General features: G+C 46.6%; 1 protein-coding gene across 2 annotated transcripts in view; it reads right to left on the reverse strand.

Annotated features, from left to right (window-relative positions):
• Positions 1 to 1,892: 1,892 nt before the first annotated feature.
• Positions 1,893 to 19,169, reverse strand: part of PAMR1 (peptidase domain containing associated with muscle regeneration 1) — a 75,941-nt gene continuing 58,664 nt past the window's right edge. For both annotated transcript variants that reach the window (XM_006937193.5, XM_045039138.1), the window contains exons 7-11: positions 11,327 to 11,539; positions 9,271 to 9,337; positions 5,459 to 5,691; positions 4,295 to 4,587; positions 1,893 to 2,987 (exon numbers count right to left, since the gene is read on the reverse strand). In XM_006937193.5, the coding sequence (XP_006937255.1) occupies positions 2,451 to 2,987; positions 4,295 to 4,587; positions 5,459 to 5,691; positions 9,271 to 9,337; positions 11,327 to 11,539 (1,343 nt within the window). In that variant the 3' untranslated portion in view covers positions 1,893 to 2,450. The remainder of the gene's footprint in view (positions 2,988 to 4,294; positions 4,588 to 5,458; positions 5,692 to 9,270; positions 9,338 to 11,326; positions 11,540 to 19,169) is intronic.

Below are 19,169 nucleotides of genomic sequence, written 5' to 3' on the forward strand. Positions count from 1 at the left end.
ATGTCAAGAAAGTAGGGAACTGATGGTCTGGGGAGTGGTGTGGGGCGGCGGGGGGGGCGTCAGGACAGAGAGAACAGGTTATGCACATGGGCACCCATGTCGGATATGCCCACAGAGGCACAGATGCAGGCTCTATGGAGCTGTGCCCAGCTGGACAGCCTAGCCCCCGCCTCGTATTACAGGCACCGAGCTATAAGCCGTGTACTATGCTCAGCACTTTACACGGTATCTGAGTTAATCATCACAGTCACCACAAAAGATGGATTTTATTATGTCAACCTAACAGTTGGGAAACTGAGGCAGCTATGTTAGGTGACTTGCCCCGGGTCACTTAGAAAAGAAGTTGAGAGGCAGGAAGTTGAATCTAGATTTCTTTGCTCAGACTCCCATCATACCTCTCAAAATCCAAGTTTTCTAGGCTTAGAAAAAAAAAAAGAAAAAAGAAAAAAGAAAACGAAAAAACCTTGCAGCAATTTGGTAACAATATCTGTCGAACCCGATGCCGCAGCCCTAGTTAAGGTCTCAGATGATTACGGCATCATGCCAGGCTCGGCTCCCCAGTTCCTGACCCACTGAGGCTAGGAGAGAATAACTATTGCTTGTTTTAACCACTAAACATTAGATGCTTGTCACTCAGAAGTTGATAACTAATACATCGCTCTTCGACTAAGCCATGAGAAAGGAGGTGGGTGTGGATTCTGGAAGCCCCAGGAAAGTCCGACAAGATGATAAAGTACCAGAAACTGTCTCCTGGCTCAGGGAATTATGTAAAGACACAGAGATAGTAGGCAGGTTGGGAGACAAGTGTATCCTCACCTCCTGTGTTGCGGCCCAAGAGCTGAAGGTCGAAGTTCTCTCCAGTAGGTTGAGAAAGAGTAGTGTTCCTATTTGGGTCTATAGGAGATGAGTATCTTCTGGAGGTCCCTGTACCAACCCTGGGCTCTCAGCCCTCATGAAGTGTAGAAAAGACCGAGATATTCTCGCAAAGGCCCCAAGGGTAGAAGGGGAGGTCACTGAGAGTCTGGCAGGATGGCTACCAGAGAAGGTTGTCGCTGTGACAATGAGGCCGAGTGATCCAAACCAGGGTCAAAAGGGAGTCACCCCCACGACTCAGGAGTACCATGTCAGGAGGGAGGGCTGCTGGGCCCCAGGATAGCAGAAAGAACATGGCACAAGTTTCAGTGGTTACCGCTGTGGCACTCGAGGTCAATGTCGGCAGGACGGCCAGGGATGGGAAGGACCCACCACACACACCCAAGAGCCAGCAGGGACTCCGGAGTCTCATTGTGCCCCAGTACTTGAAGGGTAGCCTCCACGGCACCCTCTTGGAGGAGAGGAGACTGGCCAGGAGAGCAGGGAAGAAAGAATAAAAGAGTGAGCCCCCCCTCAAACACACACAAAAGTGAAAGTTACTGAAAAGATCACTTCAGGGACTGAATTCATATTTTTTTCCCGCCGCTATCCGGTGAGAGCCAGGTAGCGTTTGAAAAGAAAGTCACATCACTTCTGGAAAACAGTGGAGCTTCACTGTCTTGGCACATCTCAATCTAGTGTGAGTAAATAGGTGATTCCAGTTCAGATGCTATGAGAATACGTCATCAAGATGGACAGACGTTCAAAGCGGAGTTTTGGGTTAGATCTGGAGCATGAGAACCACAGGGGACACTAGAAATCATCTAATCCCTGGTGTTTTCCTCTGGTTGTGCCTTTTCTGACGGCCCCCATGTTGTTCCTCCTCCAGCCCATAACCCAGCAATTTCAGGGGCTGGTATTGAAAAGATGGCTTCCGCTTTGCCGCACGCATTGTTTTGAAATTATGACTTGAGGATCTATTTTAAGGGGCTTCAAGCCATCAGAAGCAGCACGCAGCAATGAGAGCCACAGCACAGCGGTTCTGTAGGTCAGAAGCCAACCCTCGTTTTATTAAAATATGGACAGGGGATTGAGAAAGAGAAGGACCACGCTTTACGGTGGCAATGTACACAAAAGCCAGAGCCACATCCAGGCTCCGCTGTCCCGGGCTGTCCCACGGGCGGCTCTTTGGAACGTGGTCTGGCTAGAGTCTTGGAAGAGACCCCATGAAACCCAGACTTCTTGGCCAATGCTGTCTCCGCCAGAGCTGGCCAGGACATTCACACCACCATAGGGCAGGTGGGCAAAGCCACTGGGCTGGTGGAACGGGGACCACTTCTCTGCTATTCCCACAGTCTTTTTGGAGGAGACTCCGTCCTTGCAAAGCAGCCGTGGTGTCTTCCAAATGGTCTCAGCAGCCAGGAAGGCAGCGGTCTACCAAAAAGCGAGCTCTACTCACTCTCCACTGAGTTTTGAGCTTGAAGTCAGAAGCACCGGCCCAGCCGAATTCACAGGCAGAATCAAACTTCAGGTCCACACTGCCTCAGGCAACCCACGTAGAGATGGACCCACGAAAGGCACCTCAGTGGCGCCGAGGCTCACTTCATGTTTCTCTCGATCCAGTCTTTAAAAGGCAGTACCTTGCTGAAGGCCGTGTAGAGGCCATGGCTGCATGTTTTGTCATAGCTCCAGCTGACCAGCCCCACCAGATGCCAGCGTGGCTCGGGGGACGCCCGTCCCGGAAAGGACACAGCCGCGATGCCTCCCGTCTCCGCCGTGCAGATATCAGAAGGGGCAGCGGGGTCCCGGCTGGCACAGAACATGTTGTCCGTGATGCTCACGGGGATGCCGTGGTCCTCGTGTTGCTCCTCACACAGCAGCGAGTCCACCACCCTGACCACCCCTGAGCGCAGCGTGTCGTTCTTGAAGCCCGGGCTTCTGGCATCGGACAGGACGTTCCAGCCGGCCACGGTGATGCGGGACTCCTGGAAGGAGGTGCTGAGGTCCCGCGGGGCGGCGAGGCAGATGGGCTGGACGCGGGTGCTGACACGAGCCTTGTCCAGGAGCTTCAGGATGGCGATGTCCGTGTCCAGCAGGATGGGGTCGTAGTTGGGATGCAGGATGACTGCAGAAATCTACAAACGCAAGAAATGGACAGTAGTGGTGAGCCACGAGCTGCACAGTGAACAAGAACAGGCAAGCCCTGGGGCCAAATAAAATTCGGAGCAAATGTCTTAGGGACACACATAATTATTTGGAGACGCTTTGCTTAAGGGATCCTGGGAAACATCAGCTCTCTTTCGGGGGCTGCAAAGTGAAAAGCCCACTGCTGCCTGGTAGGTGGGGTTAACTAAGTGGGGGCGGCAGACGGGGCTGCCGACAACAGTGTGGCACAACCCATCTAAAGCGGGTAGCGGCCACTTTGCTCTGGCGGACCACTGCCCGGCCGAAAGGGGGCAGCATTCTAACCTGGCCAGAGAACCGACTCCAGACCTTCATCTGAACCTCCTGATTTTTAAATGTTGGCACAGAACTGGCTTAAAAAAAATGTATGTTAGCGCCATCCAAACACAAACCCCTCAAGGCGACCAGTTTGCAACCTCTGGCCCACCATACACGTTCATCTGTAAGCCAGTAAGAAGACAGAGCTCCACCCAGAATGCTCTACAAGACTTTTCCACAGTCTTTGCTGATTGTCCCAATCCTTGCTGATCATTCACTTTGATGGGAGCTTCTAGGAGCCTACGTCTGTGATATGCTCTAACATTTTTATGTTCGTGTTCTAGTACTGCAACTACCTTTGGGCACATTTCCTCGGGGCTTCTCTTGTGTCAAACTAATCATAACATACTGGTCCGTCACTTCCAGTAGCCTGTGGACTCCTCAGGGCAAAAACCATGCCTCATGTATCTATTCTTATGTATCAGTTCTGTATCTATTCCCTGTGAATGGCGTACTATGGGAGATCAACAACGAATGGATAGATGGATAAGATGGATAAATGGATGGATGGATGGATGGATGGATAGATAGAGAGGGAGGTGGGTAGGTGGATGGAAGAGAGGAAGGGAGGGAAAGAGGCAAATAAAGACAGATGTATATTATAAATTGATCAGGAGTTCCTTGGATAAAATCTTTCTATGTCCTCAAAGCCTACCTAGTACAGTGACCTAAACATAATGGGTGATTAACTTTTGATGATCTCCATGATAGATGATAGTTGTTACAATCTTATTTTGAAAACAAAGGGAGAAAAGACTCCCTAGTCTTTCTAGGTGCCCCTTTCTAGTATCTGTCTATGTGAAATATTGGGCACCTGCTACATGCCAGCCTCTGGCTGGGTGCTACAGTGCCAAGGTGTCGGCACAGGCACACCTGCTGCTCTCCTGGTGTGGAGTTTGCTGAGCCGAGGCCTAGTCTCCAGGGGACAGCCCTCTCTCACCCGCAAGCTCTGGATGGTCTTCTCCTCTCGGTCATCATCCCGGTAGAACTTCCCCAGGACGACTCTGAGGTCTGCTGTCTTGATCATGGTGACCCTCCCCAGGTCAGTTACGCAGTGGGCAGCCACCACCACGGTGCGCTCATTCACCAGGGCGCCGCTGCAGACCAGGAACCACGCGTCCTTGTGCAGGCTGCCACCGTGCACCCCGCTGGCCCTCCTGTAGATGGCCGCCTGCCACGGCCAGCGCATCCCCTGGGTCTTTGGAGCGGCGATGTTCTCAGTTTTCCCACAGACTATGGAGAAAGCATTGGCTCAGTGAGATAAATTCAGACTATCCCATCCAAAGGGGAATGTGTTACTCAGTCAAGAAAACACAAACCTGGAAAGGCAAGCACCGTGCGCGTGATGACCACTAAGCATCTAAGCTGTTTTTCCTTTCCCACTAAAGAGTTACCAACCACCTTGTCATGGCTGGCTATAAAGTCTAGGGTGAAGATTGAAGGCTTTGGATCCCAGGCACTTACTATCAATAGGACTTTGGGCAAATTGCCTAATCTCTTAAAGCCTCAGTCTTCTTGCCTACAAAATGGATACAGGAATCACACGTGTCTCACCCAATTCTTGAGGAGGCTGGATGATCATGTATGTAAACAGTTAGACTCAAAATATCAATGACTATCATTATAAACTTGACCACAAAGAATTAAGCCATACTGTTCTCCTTTGACAAAGAGGGTGGGGAAGGTAGTTTACTATGTGTAAGACCCTATTCCAGAAACTTCCACATACTACTTCAGTAATCATCATCTTAGCCTTATGAGTAATTAAAAGCTCATCACCTAATTAGTAACAATTACTTACTCAATACCACTGGATGATGAGCATGAAAACGGGCTTAGACAGGATATCCAAGATGACATAATTAGAAGCCTTCTGGAATTGTTAACTCCTTTCCCCACCTGCGTGTAATGACGGTTCTCTCCCTTTTATCCAAGGAAACATAAGAGAATTATTCAGAAGGAAGTATGCCCCCTCCAAAAAAATTCACCTAAGACCATTGGATGAGAAACCTTTCCCAAAAAGTCTTCAAGAGGGTTGAGGGCTTTTCACAAGTAACCATGGAAGATGTAAGGGGCTCCAGCCCCAGGACAAGCCTTGACTCACTAGGGATGCAGGACGGGGCACGTCCACTCCACTTCCCGGTCCTGAGGCATGTCCGGCGGCTGCTGCCCAGGCGACGGTAGAAGGGTGAGACACACTCGTACTGGAGCTGGGTGTGCAGGTGTTGGAACCCGGGGGGCAGATCTCCAAAGGGAAGGGCTGGCTTCTTGGTGGGGGCGCCCTGCAGTTTCTGCTTGCTGAAGGACGCGGAGTAGAGCTGGTGTAACGGCGTCTCCCTGCATTGGGGCCCACGGGCCCAGAGAAAACAGGGTGAGAGACGGTCATGGCGGCCCCTATGGTATCCATGCCAGCCCCCCACGTAGATATTTGGTTAGAGCAGAAAACGAAAAGTCTATCTCATTCTCTCTATCCCTCCCGCTCACCTCTCTTTCCTCTCTCTCTCTCTCTCTCACTTACACACACACACACGCATACACACACACACACTTCCCTTCTGCCACTGAGCAAATTCTCTTGCACACCTCAACCTTCATTCTGTTCATCCACTTCCATTTCTGGCATGCCTCCGGCTGCCTAGGATTTTAACCAAAGGACAGTATCTGGTGTAATAGCTGCGATCCAAGGGTACGTTATACGTGCACACAGAGAAAAATTAACTGTGAAATTAAACAGGAAAGGAAGTTCATTTGAATGAGAGAAATCCAGGCGTCTTTTTTCCACCAAACATTATCATAATGGGGTAACATTAGGAATTGACTTGAACTAAACTGTGTTGATACAGTAGTTTGATTTAGCAATCAGCGTATATAATTAGGACACCTCAGAGAATAGAGCTTTCTCAGGGCACAATGATTGGCAGAAACACAGCGTACTGTGTGTAAATGCGAAAAGGGCTTTCAAATGAGCACTTGGAGCTAAAGCCCCCAGAGACCACTCAGGGGTTCTTGGGGGAGACGCACACACATTGGAGAGCTTGCGTTCATGGTGCATCAGTGCTAACGATCACTGCGAAGTTAGAATTCTTTTAGGAAACAATGTTTTCATCTCTGTTGAATGAATGGGGAGAGGAAGCCCAGAGAGGGGAGTGAGAGTACACAGAAGGGTACACGGGAAGCTAAGTTGGTACCCAAGGCAGCACTGAGCAGTTATGGCTCCCAACCTGGTGTCTCCACTGGGCCATTTGATATCATCTGAAGAAATCTGTGTCATGTGTCTGCACGGCACTTCACTCAGAGCAAATATTCCACCCACACTGATTTCACTCAACAAATCTTGAGCCCAGTTTAGAACAAGGTCTGCAGTTCAAGGAGCTTCTGAATTGGCCAACAAGCTCATCTTTTGGTCCATCTGTTGAAAGACTACACTGCCTTTGGGGGTTCTTGGGTGACTAGGCTGCTGGAGATATGTATATCCACTTGCCAGCAGCCTATCTTCCAGAAAGATCCTTAAAACCAAGTTTTAGGCTTGCTTTTTCATCTACATGAGCTACCGGGCACCTTGTCACCTAACCTCCCATTTTAATCGCTTTAAAAATGCAAAGCCCCATAGTCTTTTTCAATAGCTCAGGGGCTGCTCTACAAGACGTCTCCTTGGACAGAACGGGTTTATCCCACTTAGCGGAGAGTCCAGCTCCAGGTAGGTCATAAAGATCAGGAAAGGGAGCAGAATTTGTCTTCTATAGCCACTGTTCCCAAGGGAATGCCTTGCCTGAAAAGGGAAAGACAGAAATAGGAGATATCCAGAGGAAGGGTGAGAGACTGAGGAATATCCTGCTTTATGAATATTTCAGGTCACTTGGCTGTGGCCAGTTCTGGTCACTGGGATGCACTGTTACCAATCCTAAAAGCAATAGCTACCAGTGACAGGTGTTCATCCGGGCAAGTGTTCTGCTAAAGCCTTTATGTAGGACTTAGTTAGAGCTTAGTGCATAAGGGAGCCAGCCCTGAAGACCCTGAAGACTGTGAAGATCCTGGATTTGCATCCTGGATCCGCATTTTGCAATGTGACTTGGAGCAAGTTAATTAATTTCTCTGAGCCTCGGTTTACCCATCCGTAATAAAATTGGTAATAAAATCTATAATAAAATGGTAATAATGATAATCCCTACCTCAGAGGTCGTAACAAAGAGTAAACGAGCTAATGCATGGGAAGCGCTCAGAAGAGTAACTGGGCACATAGCATTCGATAAATGCTGTCTATCGGGGCTGCGTCTAATCTGTTCAGCAATCCCCAGAGACACATGTTACTATGATCGTCCTCCTTTTTCAAAAGAGGCAACTAAAGGCTTAGCAAGCGTAGGAGCTTGCCCAAGAATACTAAATACAGCCCTAAAGAGAGACAGAAGCCGGTCTCGAGCCATTGTTTGTCAGTCCCATTCATTCAGCCCATGTTCGGGGTGGTTATGTTTTCTTGCGTGCCCCCTGTGTGGCAAGCATTGTTCTTGGCAGGAGAACCCAAGCATGAACCAGGCACAAAATGTTCCTGCGCTTGTAACCTGTATTTACTTATTTTCGCGGGCTGGGGGGGGGGGGGGGGCGGTGGTGGAGATAGAACTTGAACAAATAAAAAAATGGATGCGAGACGACAGGTGGGGATAGAAGCCAAGCCGAAGACGGAATCACAGCAAATGCCAGAGAGTAGAGAAGTCGGCTCTGCGGTCTGGGTGGTAGTGACATTACTACCTTTATTTTATTTGCTTATTTACTTATTTATCCGGTTGACTGTGGCTTAATTTTATATAAGGTGTAAAAAGGGAAAACATTAAATGGTACCACAACATGGTTGTCATTTTGGGGGGTTGCTATTTTCTTTTTTTTTTTTTTTTAATTTTTTTTTTTTAACATTTTTACTTATTTTTGAGACAGGGAGAGACAGAGCATGAACAGGGGAGGGTCAGAGAGAGGGAGACACAGAATCTGAAACAGGCTCCATCCAGGCTCTGAGCCGTCAGCACAGATCCCGACGCGGGGCTCGAACTCACGGACTGTGAGATCATGACCTGAGCCGACGTCGGCCGCTTAACCGACTGAGCCACCCGGGCGCCCCGGGGGTTGCTATTTTCAAAAGCACAGCCAGGGAAGGTCTCTCTGCCAGGTTAAAAAGCTGAGAGAGAGGTGAAGGAAGGGAGGCATGAAGCCTCACTGAAATCCAGTGGAAGCAGGGTCCAGACAGAGCTGTGAAGCTCCGAAGCGGCATCGTGCGTGGAGGGGTAGAGAGGACAAGCCAGGCAGCCCGTGTGGCCGGAGCGGAGGGTGAGGAGAAGAATGGCAGGAGATGAGATGAAACGGTGCTTCCTGCAAAATGAGGCGAGAAGTGGTAGAAATGGGCCTATTCCATCCCCACCGGTGGCCTCCACATCTGTCTTCCCTGGAGGAAGGCTGGGCGGGCACATCTGAGGGCCCGCGTCCCTCATCGGGACTGATCGTTTGTCTCTAGTTCCTGGGTGCCACCGGCGTGCCTCCTCTGGTTGATTACTACAGAAAACATCTTCCTGAGTCTGGCAGGAGGGCCATCCCTGTAGAAGGTACCCTAGTAAACACAGCGCAATTTCACGAAGACTCGAGTATTAAAATCCAGTCCCTCACGGATCATCTTCAAGCCTTACTTCCCATCAACCACCTGCTTTCCCACGATCCAGTGAACTGTGTACCCGTTCCAGCTGTTGCTACCTCTTGGCCAAAGGCAGCTGGCTTATCAGCCTCCCTCTAATAGGCCCTGTTCTTTCATGAGCAGTCAGCTCTGAGTGTCCCTAAGAAACCCCAGAGTGTCTTTGGCCAAACGCAAGGCGAGAAAAGGGGCGGGAGGGGAAAGCATGCATTTGCCTTTAAAGCAGAGCTCGGGTGTCTCCACCTCACCTTGACTGAACCTGCATTGGAAGAACTTTGCGTCTCACCAGGTCTGAGATCTTTGGTTCTCGGCAGGCTAGAACGAAGGAGACAACACTGCATAATCTCTTCCCATATTACCTGCTCCCATCATTCCGTTCAGATTCATCCCTGACCGCCCTTTCTGGACACCCCCAGGGGTCTCTGAGGGGAGGCATGCCGGCCAAGCTTGGACAGCTCCCTAGCGAAAGAGCTCGCCGCCTTCCATCTAAATTGACAAGCCCCTCCGAAGAAGCCACGTAGAGCACGCACCTCTGAAAAGCCGCTCTACCTAGGTGATGTGGAACCCTGGCAGTCAACACACTGGCACTCTCTGTTCACACGACAGCATTAGTGACCTTGATGGAAAATGGAGTCAAGGTCAAAATGAAGGTTCTAACATAAAGCCCCACGCAGGGAACTACAAGGTTCTCCTTTAGGACCAGATGTCAGTGTCCACCATGGGGAAGTCTTGGGTAGCTGATTCCCTCATGTCCTTTCTCTGAAATTGAGGCTCCTGATGACCATTTAAGGACACCTCAAAGCCCAGCGTAATTTTGCTGAAGTGTCTCTTTCTTCACAAGTGAAAAGCAATCCTTCTCGTTCCACTTTCCCAATCAGGCAGCCAACATTCGTCTAATTAGCAAACTAGAGAACTTTGGTTGTTATTAATTCGTAAGAGAAGAGTTGACAAAAATCTCCAAGGACATATGTAACACCGTGTCCATACTTAATGAAATCAAGAATCAGAGTCTGTGCTGGTGGGGACGAAGGTCGCTTCTGGCTGAAGTCTAAAGTGATTTATTCCTTTCACTAACCAATTCTCTTTTATTTCTTTTCCCAGGAGTTGGGTTGTTGACAAACACCCAGAAGGGAAAGTGGAGGATTAAGGCAATTATCTGGATGATCTAGGCCAAGGACATGCTTTTCTTCCTAGGAAACAGCCAGATGATTGTGACCTGCCCCTGAAATACAGGGGCTGTTGACCTGGTTCAGTAAGAAACTACCCACCCCCAGTGCCAAGGGGGAAGTTTCAGGCTTCTCTGTACAAGGTTCCATTTTTTTCTGGTCCCAAACCAACCTTTTCCATCTTCCTCCCACATTCCCAGTTGGCCCCACTTTGAGTTTAGCATGATCCGTTCCCTCCTGCCTATACTTCCTTGTTTTCCTTTGTCTCATGATGGCAATATCGTCCCGATTGCTCTTTATCTCTGCCAACCCTTCCCAGCTCCCCAGACTGGCTCTCCTCTGACTTGCGGTGTGCAGCTATCCCCATTTCAAGCAATATTGATCGTTCCCTCCTCTGAACATACATTGCTCATCTGTTTCCTCTAACTCTGCCTTGAATGCTCAAGGACTTGACATCTTGTTAAGATGTATTTCACCATGTTAACATCTTTTTTTAATGTTTATTTATTTAAAGAGAGACAGAGACAACGCCAGCAGGGGAGGGGCAGAGAGAGGGAGAGAAAGACAGAATCCCAAGCAGGATCCGCGCTGCCAGCACAGAGCCCAATGAGGGGCTCGAACTCACAAACCATGAGATCATGACCTGAGCCGAAATCAAGAGCTGGACGCTTAACTGACTGAGCCACCCAGGTGTCCCCACTATGTTAACATCTTAAACTTACTGCCACGTAGGCCGGCAGGACGGTGGGTCTATTTTGTTTTGTTTCCTGTGTTAACTTTGTATTTCATAGACAGTAGATAAACACAGCTATATTGAAGCACACTGGTTGCCTCAATTTTGTTCTTGGGTCTGCAGATCTAAATCAGTCCTGTCATCTTTCCTAAACTGCTCTGATAACTATCTTGATCACAGCAAGAAGCTGTGATTAGGATAAGCAGGTCCTCTGGAGGTCCAGAAAAGGAGCAAATGTTTTCAGAGATGGCTTTCCACCTGGGAGTTATGGATGGTTCCAGGGAGAACCTAAGAGGGAAGGGCATTTTCTTTTTTCAGGGGCTCACAAACACCCACGTATGGGAACTACCAAAAAGTCCGCAGCTCCGTCTCCTCGTGTGGCTCTCGCAAATACTTGTAGGTTACCTTTTATGCAGATTGGCTGTTTCCCCGACCACTCTCCATTCTGCTGGCAAGTTCTCTTCTCGTTGCCACTAAGAACGTAGGAGTTATTACAAAAGAAGGACACGACAGTGCCGATTTTCGCATAGTGCCCGTTGATAAGCCCAGGGCCACCTGTTATCTTCTTGTACCCATTGACTGGGCCCCCAGGGTCCGAGCAGTTTCTTTCTTCAAGGACTAAAAGAAGAAATAAAAGGGGGTGGGGGGAGGAGCTGTTAAAAGTGTGGAGTATTCCATTTTAGAACCAAATCTTTTCACGTTTCACTGAATTAAAAATGCAGTGAGGTGGAGCCTGCTATGGACGGTACCCAGAGGAATCACCAAGAGAAAACTCGTAATGGAAAATGCATGCGTTAGACATGTCTTCCCTTGAGAAGTATTTCATCCCGTGTATAAATAAATTTGACATCGCCACTGGCTCTCCTGTGATCTTGTTCATTTCTTTCTCAAACTGTGGGAGCTGGGCAGGCCTGGGCAAAATAAACATTGCACCTAGATTTTATGACCAGTACCCAGGGGTTATTGCTTTTCAGTGTTGTGCTGTCTCTTCCATTCCCTAAAGCTTGTGCAATTCAACAAGACCATTCAGTTTCCCATTTGTATTATACCCAGAATGTAGAACTTACTAGAAACAAAGCCTTATGTGTGAAATGAATTTAGATGCTATGTTTCATCTTCAGGAACCCAAGCGTGCTGAAAGTTATGGTGAAAAAATACTAGAAACTATATAGATTCAGAGATAAAACCAAGTTCCCCTGATCTCCAACTATATACTTTCTAACTAAATAAACACTTAATGTCCACTCCAAAGGCATTTCTATTCTCTAACTCACATTGGACAGCAATGGAGAGCAGAAACGTCAACACCAGCTATAACACCGGTGTCCGAGCACTGAGCAGGGTATCAGACAATTCCTGGAAAGATTCTATCAGGTAACATATTTTTCTCAAATGGATTATGGCACAAGGGTGAATCCTGCTTGCGTAAGGACGCAGAGGGAGTCCCCTGAGGAATTCGACCTTTAATTACTGCACTTGGGCACCAATCGCTCCGTCAGCCTCCCTGGTCTCTTTTTAATCATTTCTTCTCAGACGCAGTCTCATCCCTGTGAAACAGTCCCCACGCAATGTGATCATGCATCTGACATGCTTTTCTTCCCTTAAGCGTCCCAATTACCTTTCAAGCAACCTGCCTGCCTGCCTCCAGGCAAGAAAAGAATCTCCATTCCATTCATATAGCACTTCTAAAATACTTGAGAAGTAAATATGAGTAAATTTCCCTTTGTGCCAATTTGGCAGGGTTGCTCATATTAACCAAATTTCTGGTTTGTCTGCTTTAAGACTGCCCATAGACCATGTGGCAGATGGTTTCAAGGATCTTCTGTATGCTTTTGGGCCACATACTAGGAGCAGTTTCCACAATGGGGAACTCCAAAACCCCACCTTAACTTAAGAAATGAACCGGAGAGAGCTTTCGCAGCATGGCATATGGAGAGCAATGCACTTTTTGAAACTTCAAGCGGCCTTAGAAATCCCCAGTGCTTATATTCCCAGGAATGCCTCTATGATGTAGGAGGGAGAGGCAGAGAAAGCATTCCATATTGCTCCAGTGATGGGACTCCCTTCTTAGAGCGGAGATCACTTAATGCCCAGAACGTGTAGCCTGAACCTGAGCCTACAGTCTGCAATCATCTCAAAAAGGTATGGTGCGTCATACCTGCAAGTGTTAGAAAATGGAATTCACTGCCAACATAAAAATCAGGAGATTGCTCAGAGAAATCCATATTACTGATTTCTGAGCAAAATTCAGATCCGGAAACCCTGGGCCTGTGTTCCCACATGGCCACAATCAACTGGCGTTGAGAAGTGGCTTCTGCTTAATGGGGGCTGCATTCTTCATTTTGGTCACAGCCCCCATTGCCTGGCCCTGGCAGGGGCTCCACTCTGTGGTTAGTTAGCCTATCAAAGGGCCATGCTTTGTGCAAAGGGCATGATTTGTGCAACACCAGGGCAGTTTCTCCTCCATTTTCAGTTTTGCTTCCTATAGCTCACAGCCAAGAAAAATTCTGGTGATACTTAAGGCCAGTCCTGGAATACTGAAAGAAAATGAACTATAGTTGAATCACAGCAGTTTCAACAGCAGATAAGAAATCCCTTCTACCGTGAGCCTGATAGTTGGGTTTCTCCCCTTTTAGAAGTAAGGACTTCTGTGGTCCACCAGGCTCCTGCCCTGTGATTTCCTAATGGCAGCATTCTTGTGGATCATATTTCCAATTCCCCATTTAATGTGGGTTTAACCAGCAGGAATGCACTGGAAAGCTCTCAAGCCTTTGGAGGTAACAAAGCCTTGGGACAATTTAGGTTATCTGCCTTTCTCCCTGAGGAGGATTTAAAGGGAGACTCCAAGAGAAACTGAGTCAGGATATACAAACAGGTCTGCCCAAGGCTGAGGAGTTCTGCCATATTTCTAGAATTCTTAGATGCTACTCTTTTTTAAGTGACATGTCTGAATCAGGTCACATGTATACATTTCATGTAGTATGTCTTTACTTCCAATTCTCAAAGAAGCTATAATTAAATCAACAATGCACCTTAAACTTGATGAGATCTTATAACAGAGAACTATTATTTGATTTTAAGTTATTGCTCATGAATGGTCGGCAGGATGGAGCTTCCTAGTGCTGAATGATGCTTCTGAGTTAGGTCTAATGAACCCTATATGGCTGGGGCACCTGGCTGGCTCAGTCAATGGAGCATGTGACTCTTGATCTCAGGATTATAAGTTCGAGCCCCAAGTTGGGTGTAGAGATTACTTAAAAATTCAACCTTAGGAAAAAAACCTCTATGGCTAAAATTCAAGAGAAATACAGGCAATAGAAACAGATTTAGGAAGGATTCAGATGTGTAGTTTTAGGACACCACTTGAAAATAAATATGCTCAATGTGCTCAAGGAAATAAAACAGAAAATTGAGAACCTCAGTAGAGGACTGGAAACCTGAGAAACTAACCAAAGGAGAAAGGTAGAACAGAAAAGTTACAGTGACAGAAATTTAAAGCTTAATTTAAATTAAGTGAGTTTAATAGCAAGTCAGATACAGCTTATGTGTATTAATAAACTGAAATATAACTCGCAAGAAAAAATTCAGGATGAAGCCCAAGAGACAAAAAAAGTGAAAATGTACAGGAACATGTAAGAATACAGAGAAGGTTAACAAATACATGTACCTAGCATCTCAGTATATAGAGATAATGGCTGAAAAAGACTGATAAGAGACATCAACCTACAGATTCACAAAGTCCCGAGATGGATACATAGGAAGAAAACCAGGCACAGACCTATTACACAAAACTGTTAAAAACCAAAATCAAAGAAAAAATTTTAAGCAGCCAAAGGGGCAAAAAAAAAAAAAAAAAAAAAAAAGGAGGTGAAAAACATACTTTAAAATAATTATAGTCATTCTCTGGCTTGTAACATCAAAAAGGAGTTTTGCCTCTATCATTTTTTCCCCATGTTTGACAATCAGAAACTGTAGCCATAGAAGTTTGGTGTTTATTATTTTTGTGGTCATTCGTTATTTTTATTTTTTAAAATAGCAGGCAAAATGGTTTGGGTCCTCCCTGCTCAGCCTATAAACCTAGCATGAACTGGGCCATGCATTGTTTTATGTTCCCGTACTCTCTCCCCTCCCTGTAAATCTCATTACCATCTTGCACAATCACAGAATAATCCAACCTACTGTGGGCTCAGATTTAAATGAGCTTTGTCACTAGAATCTGGGGGGAAAAGAAGGGCCTCCAGAATCAGACAGATATAGGTGGAAATAATTATTTGGGTCCCCAGTGTCCAGAATAAGTACACCAGAGGTCCTCAGTTAATATTTGTTAGTAGGTGGAGGGGATAAAGGGTAAAATTTATTCATTCTTCCATTTAATGAACTAGGGTGTGGGAAAATGACGTAATTTTCCAAACCTTGGTTTTTTTTGGCCTGAAAAATGGGATAATAGCACTTATCTGGCTGGGCTTGGTTTGAGGAATAATTTCTATAACACGTAGTTTCCTTTTCTCCTGTTTGCCTTTATTTACAAAGTACGCAACTTCTAAAACTCAATTCCCCATATTCAGACACTTTAAAGAAAACCCACGAGGAAATCTAAAGACCTATTATTGGGTCTATTTGAATATAAAACAATATGCCACTCTATTGGCTAGCTTCTTGGTAATGTCTATGCATGATGCGCTGGAGACCTGGGCCCAGGATGTTGACTCAGACTTCTGGGTATCAGCCATGGTCTCTGTCTCATCTCTTTTAATCAAGCAACATGAAGCCTCAGAATTGTATTCTTGTCTCAAACATCCAGTGGGCATCATTTCCTTTTCCCTCTCATTTATTTTCCATACTATCCAAAGCTGTACACTCTCTTAGGATGCTTTTGAAGAGAATTCTAGGACTTCCTCCACCCATCCTTTTCTCTCCCAGTTTAGACATCTACCTGTTGGGTCTATAGACCATCTGCATCTCATTAGAGCACCTCCCCAGGGTTACATTTCAAAAACTATCTCTTCACTTCACCTGTGGGTTCTCTTTTTAGAATCCTTTGTATCTCCCCGTTGAGCAGATCCATGATTCTTTTCTATTTGATTTTTCAAGGGCTTTGTGCTTCCTTTCTCCTCAGTGGGATGGATGTTTCCACACAAAGCCAAATGAGAATGTAAAACATCTGAATCCCTGGTCTGAAGAAGCACCAAGCTTCTGCTGTGCTAAGTAATATACTCCACGATTAATAATAAATAGCACATCTCCCTGTTACTTTTAGAACTCAGTCTGGGGATGCTAAACACGTTAAGTTTAGCATGACCTTACCTGCCATTTCATGAACAAAAAACAGTACCTCGAGGTGCGTTGCTGTTTCAGACAAACATTTAAAGAAAGACTCTCTAACCTTGTTTTCTTGTTTTCTCAGGGCAACAGTACAAGGTGGTTCGCTGTGATGCCACTTTATGAAGGACACATGATGGTTTTGAGATGGCTCTTGTAATGAAGTCTATCGGTGCCCCACCCAGGTCCCCTCATCCCCTTTTACCAGCTCAGCTTCCACATGTGTGCTTTACTGCTGAGAGCTGACACCTGCCACCTTCAGAGGACTTCCCTGGGCACAGGCACGGGCACCATCTTGCCCATATGAAAAGCTAAAAAATGCCTAGACTTTTGTCCCCTCATGCCCACCCCAAGGTTGCCTATAGACAATGACTGCTAGGTGTATAAACACAAAAGCTCAACTCCTATTCCTCAAGGCATCATTTATACTCCCCAGCACCCCCACAGGATCGGACTGAGTCTGGGAGTTCAGGTGAAATCACTCTTGCTTGGTTTCCTCCTCTTTCCCATCTCACTTCCCCAACTCCCTTACTGGTCGATCCTGAGATCAACTGGATGATCCCTTACCTCCTTTAATAAATCATTTGGACGCAAATGCTTAGCTCACTGACTGGCTTAGGAAAAAGTTACCAAGGACAGGTCTGCTATTTTCTTAGCTCTGGGCTTTAGGGCCCCTCATGCCTCCCCACGGTGGCACTCCCGGGAGGTGACAAGACCCCAGAGTGGCGGTCATCTCAGCCCTGGGCATGAAGCTCTGCATGCCTTTCAGCACTCCTGGGAGATCTTGGGGAGGATGATTGGCATCTAGAGAGGCCAGCTCTCGTCAGAGGGGCCTCCAGCCTCCACAGATCCTCTAGCAGCCGGCCGGCCCCACATCAGCAGAGATGTTTGACCTGAAGGGATCAGGTGCTCTGAGACAAGAGGCTTCCTCGCGAGCTAAACAGCGTGGACCCAGAATCCACGTGAAGCTTCTCCCTGATGATTTGGTGCTGTCTTTGTAAAGCCAGCAACTTGTTTACCCCCCAAAGGTACAGACAAGGCCCCAACAATGCCAGACTGAATTTCTCACAAGTCTGAATGATGAGTCTTAGACTTGGCTTTAGGTTGACCTAAAGCAAATAAAGTTATGGCTTTCTCTCCCCTGATTGATACACTAAGATTCATACTCGACAGAAGGTAGCTGAGGTGACCAGGTCCATCCAGAAGCTCTACAGGAAATGGACATGATGATGGAGATATCAGAGAGCATGTCAAGATAATGCGGAGACATTTTTCGGAATGAGGGCTCTTCAGTACACACAAGAAACACCAATTTTTTTGTGTTCTCTGCTCAGTCAATTATATTGAATATGACAAAGTCCACACTCTTCATCCCTAATTTAGGAAGTGGAACCACCTCCCCATCCCCCTGATAATCACAAAACTCGGGAGTGGGGAAAGTTCCCAGCTGTGACAAACAAACAAACAAACAAAAACCCAGACCTCTTCTTCCATTATATCAGTATTCACCAGTATATCCTTGCCCACAAAAATAATCTTTTCATGAATAAGGCCAGAATTTCAATATGATATACCAAACACCCACAAATATTTGTCTTTTCCTTTTGCTTTGTTCTTGAAGTTACAAGTTCAAATTTGAAGACAAGATCTATCAAAAAACCCCTAGGAACCAGAGAATCCAATCACTGCTTTGCCTTTTAGAAGTCCAGCACGCCTCTCTGTAGAGAAAGACCTGGGGGAGTGCTGAGCTCTATTGATTTCATGGACTAATTTTCTTGCACCACATATTGAATGAGTGCTTCCTCTGTGCCCAGGAGAATAAGGCACTGGAAGATGTTTTCCGACATCTTTAATATGGAAACGTTTTTATTTAAACCCAGAAATAGACGTGATGTCAGTTAAGGCTTATTGTACTAAAGTACTTGAGGTACCTGAAGGTTCTCCCTGGCCTCACTTAGTACTTGTTAGGAATGGCTTGGGGACTTCCTTCCAACTACCTATTCCCCAGGTCAGATTTTTACCAAACAAAATATTCAGAGGAATATATATATATACTATGTATAGTGTTGTCATATATTTTTTCTCTTTTTTATTAGCACCAATTCATCCTAAGTGACTAGTGCTTTTCCTAACTTTGCTTCTAAAATTACAAAAGAATGTAGGGCCCTGACCAAGGAATAAAACAAAGGTAATCACCGGGGCCTTAAATGAATTTGAATGCGTTGTGGGGTCTCAGCAAACACTAACCGACCCCAGCAGTTGACTATAGTCTGAGTTGCAACAAAGATTTCATCAGGCACCGTTGATTGAACTGGGTTGATAGCCCTTAGCCTGCTGTGTCACCTGAAAGAAAACTTGTAAATCCAGACAGAGAACCCGGGGTAGGTGGAACCGGGTTCTAATTCAGATGCTTCTGCTAAGAATAACCACTGGGGACTTGTTGGAATGTCTTAGCACATTTGTGCTCCCCTTGGGTTACTAGGCAGAGCTGTTGACATAGAGATCACCATTTAACCAGGGCACACGTTGGAGTTAGTGCAGTATGACCAGTCAATCAAGGGCACAATAACCAAAGACAAGACCATTAGTGAAGGCCCAATGATGTTTCCTGAGGGTGGGACCACTCACTTTCTAGCCCCTGTCTGGAAATGCTAGGTGGCAAAGTTTGCTCAAATCCTTCAGAAGATTTCAAGTCCTTTGGGAGGTACTATAAGCTATCACCACTGGAGTCTCCACTCACTTTCACCACCCCACCGAATAAAGGACGGGGCTGGCTCTTATGCACAGAGAATGTGTGTGCATGCACACACACAAACGTGAGACAAAGAGAGAGAGAGAGATCAATTCTTGGGTCTAACACTGGACCTTTTAAAATCAACCATACAATCATATTTTGAGCATCCTTCAGACAGTGCAATCCTGAAATACA

Source organism: Felis catus, chromosome D1 (genome assembly GCF_018350175.1).
Source record: "Felis catus isolate Fca126 chromosome D1, F.catus_Fca126_mat1.0, whole genome shotgun sequence".
NCBI lineage: Eukaryota > Metazoa > Chordata > Mammalia > Carnivora > Felidae > Felis > Felis catus.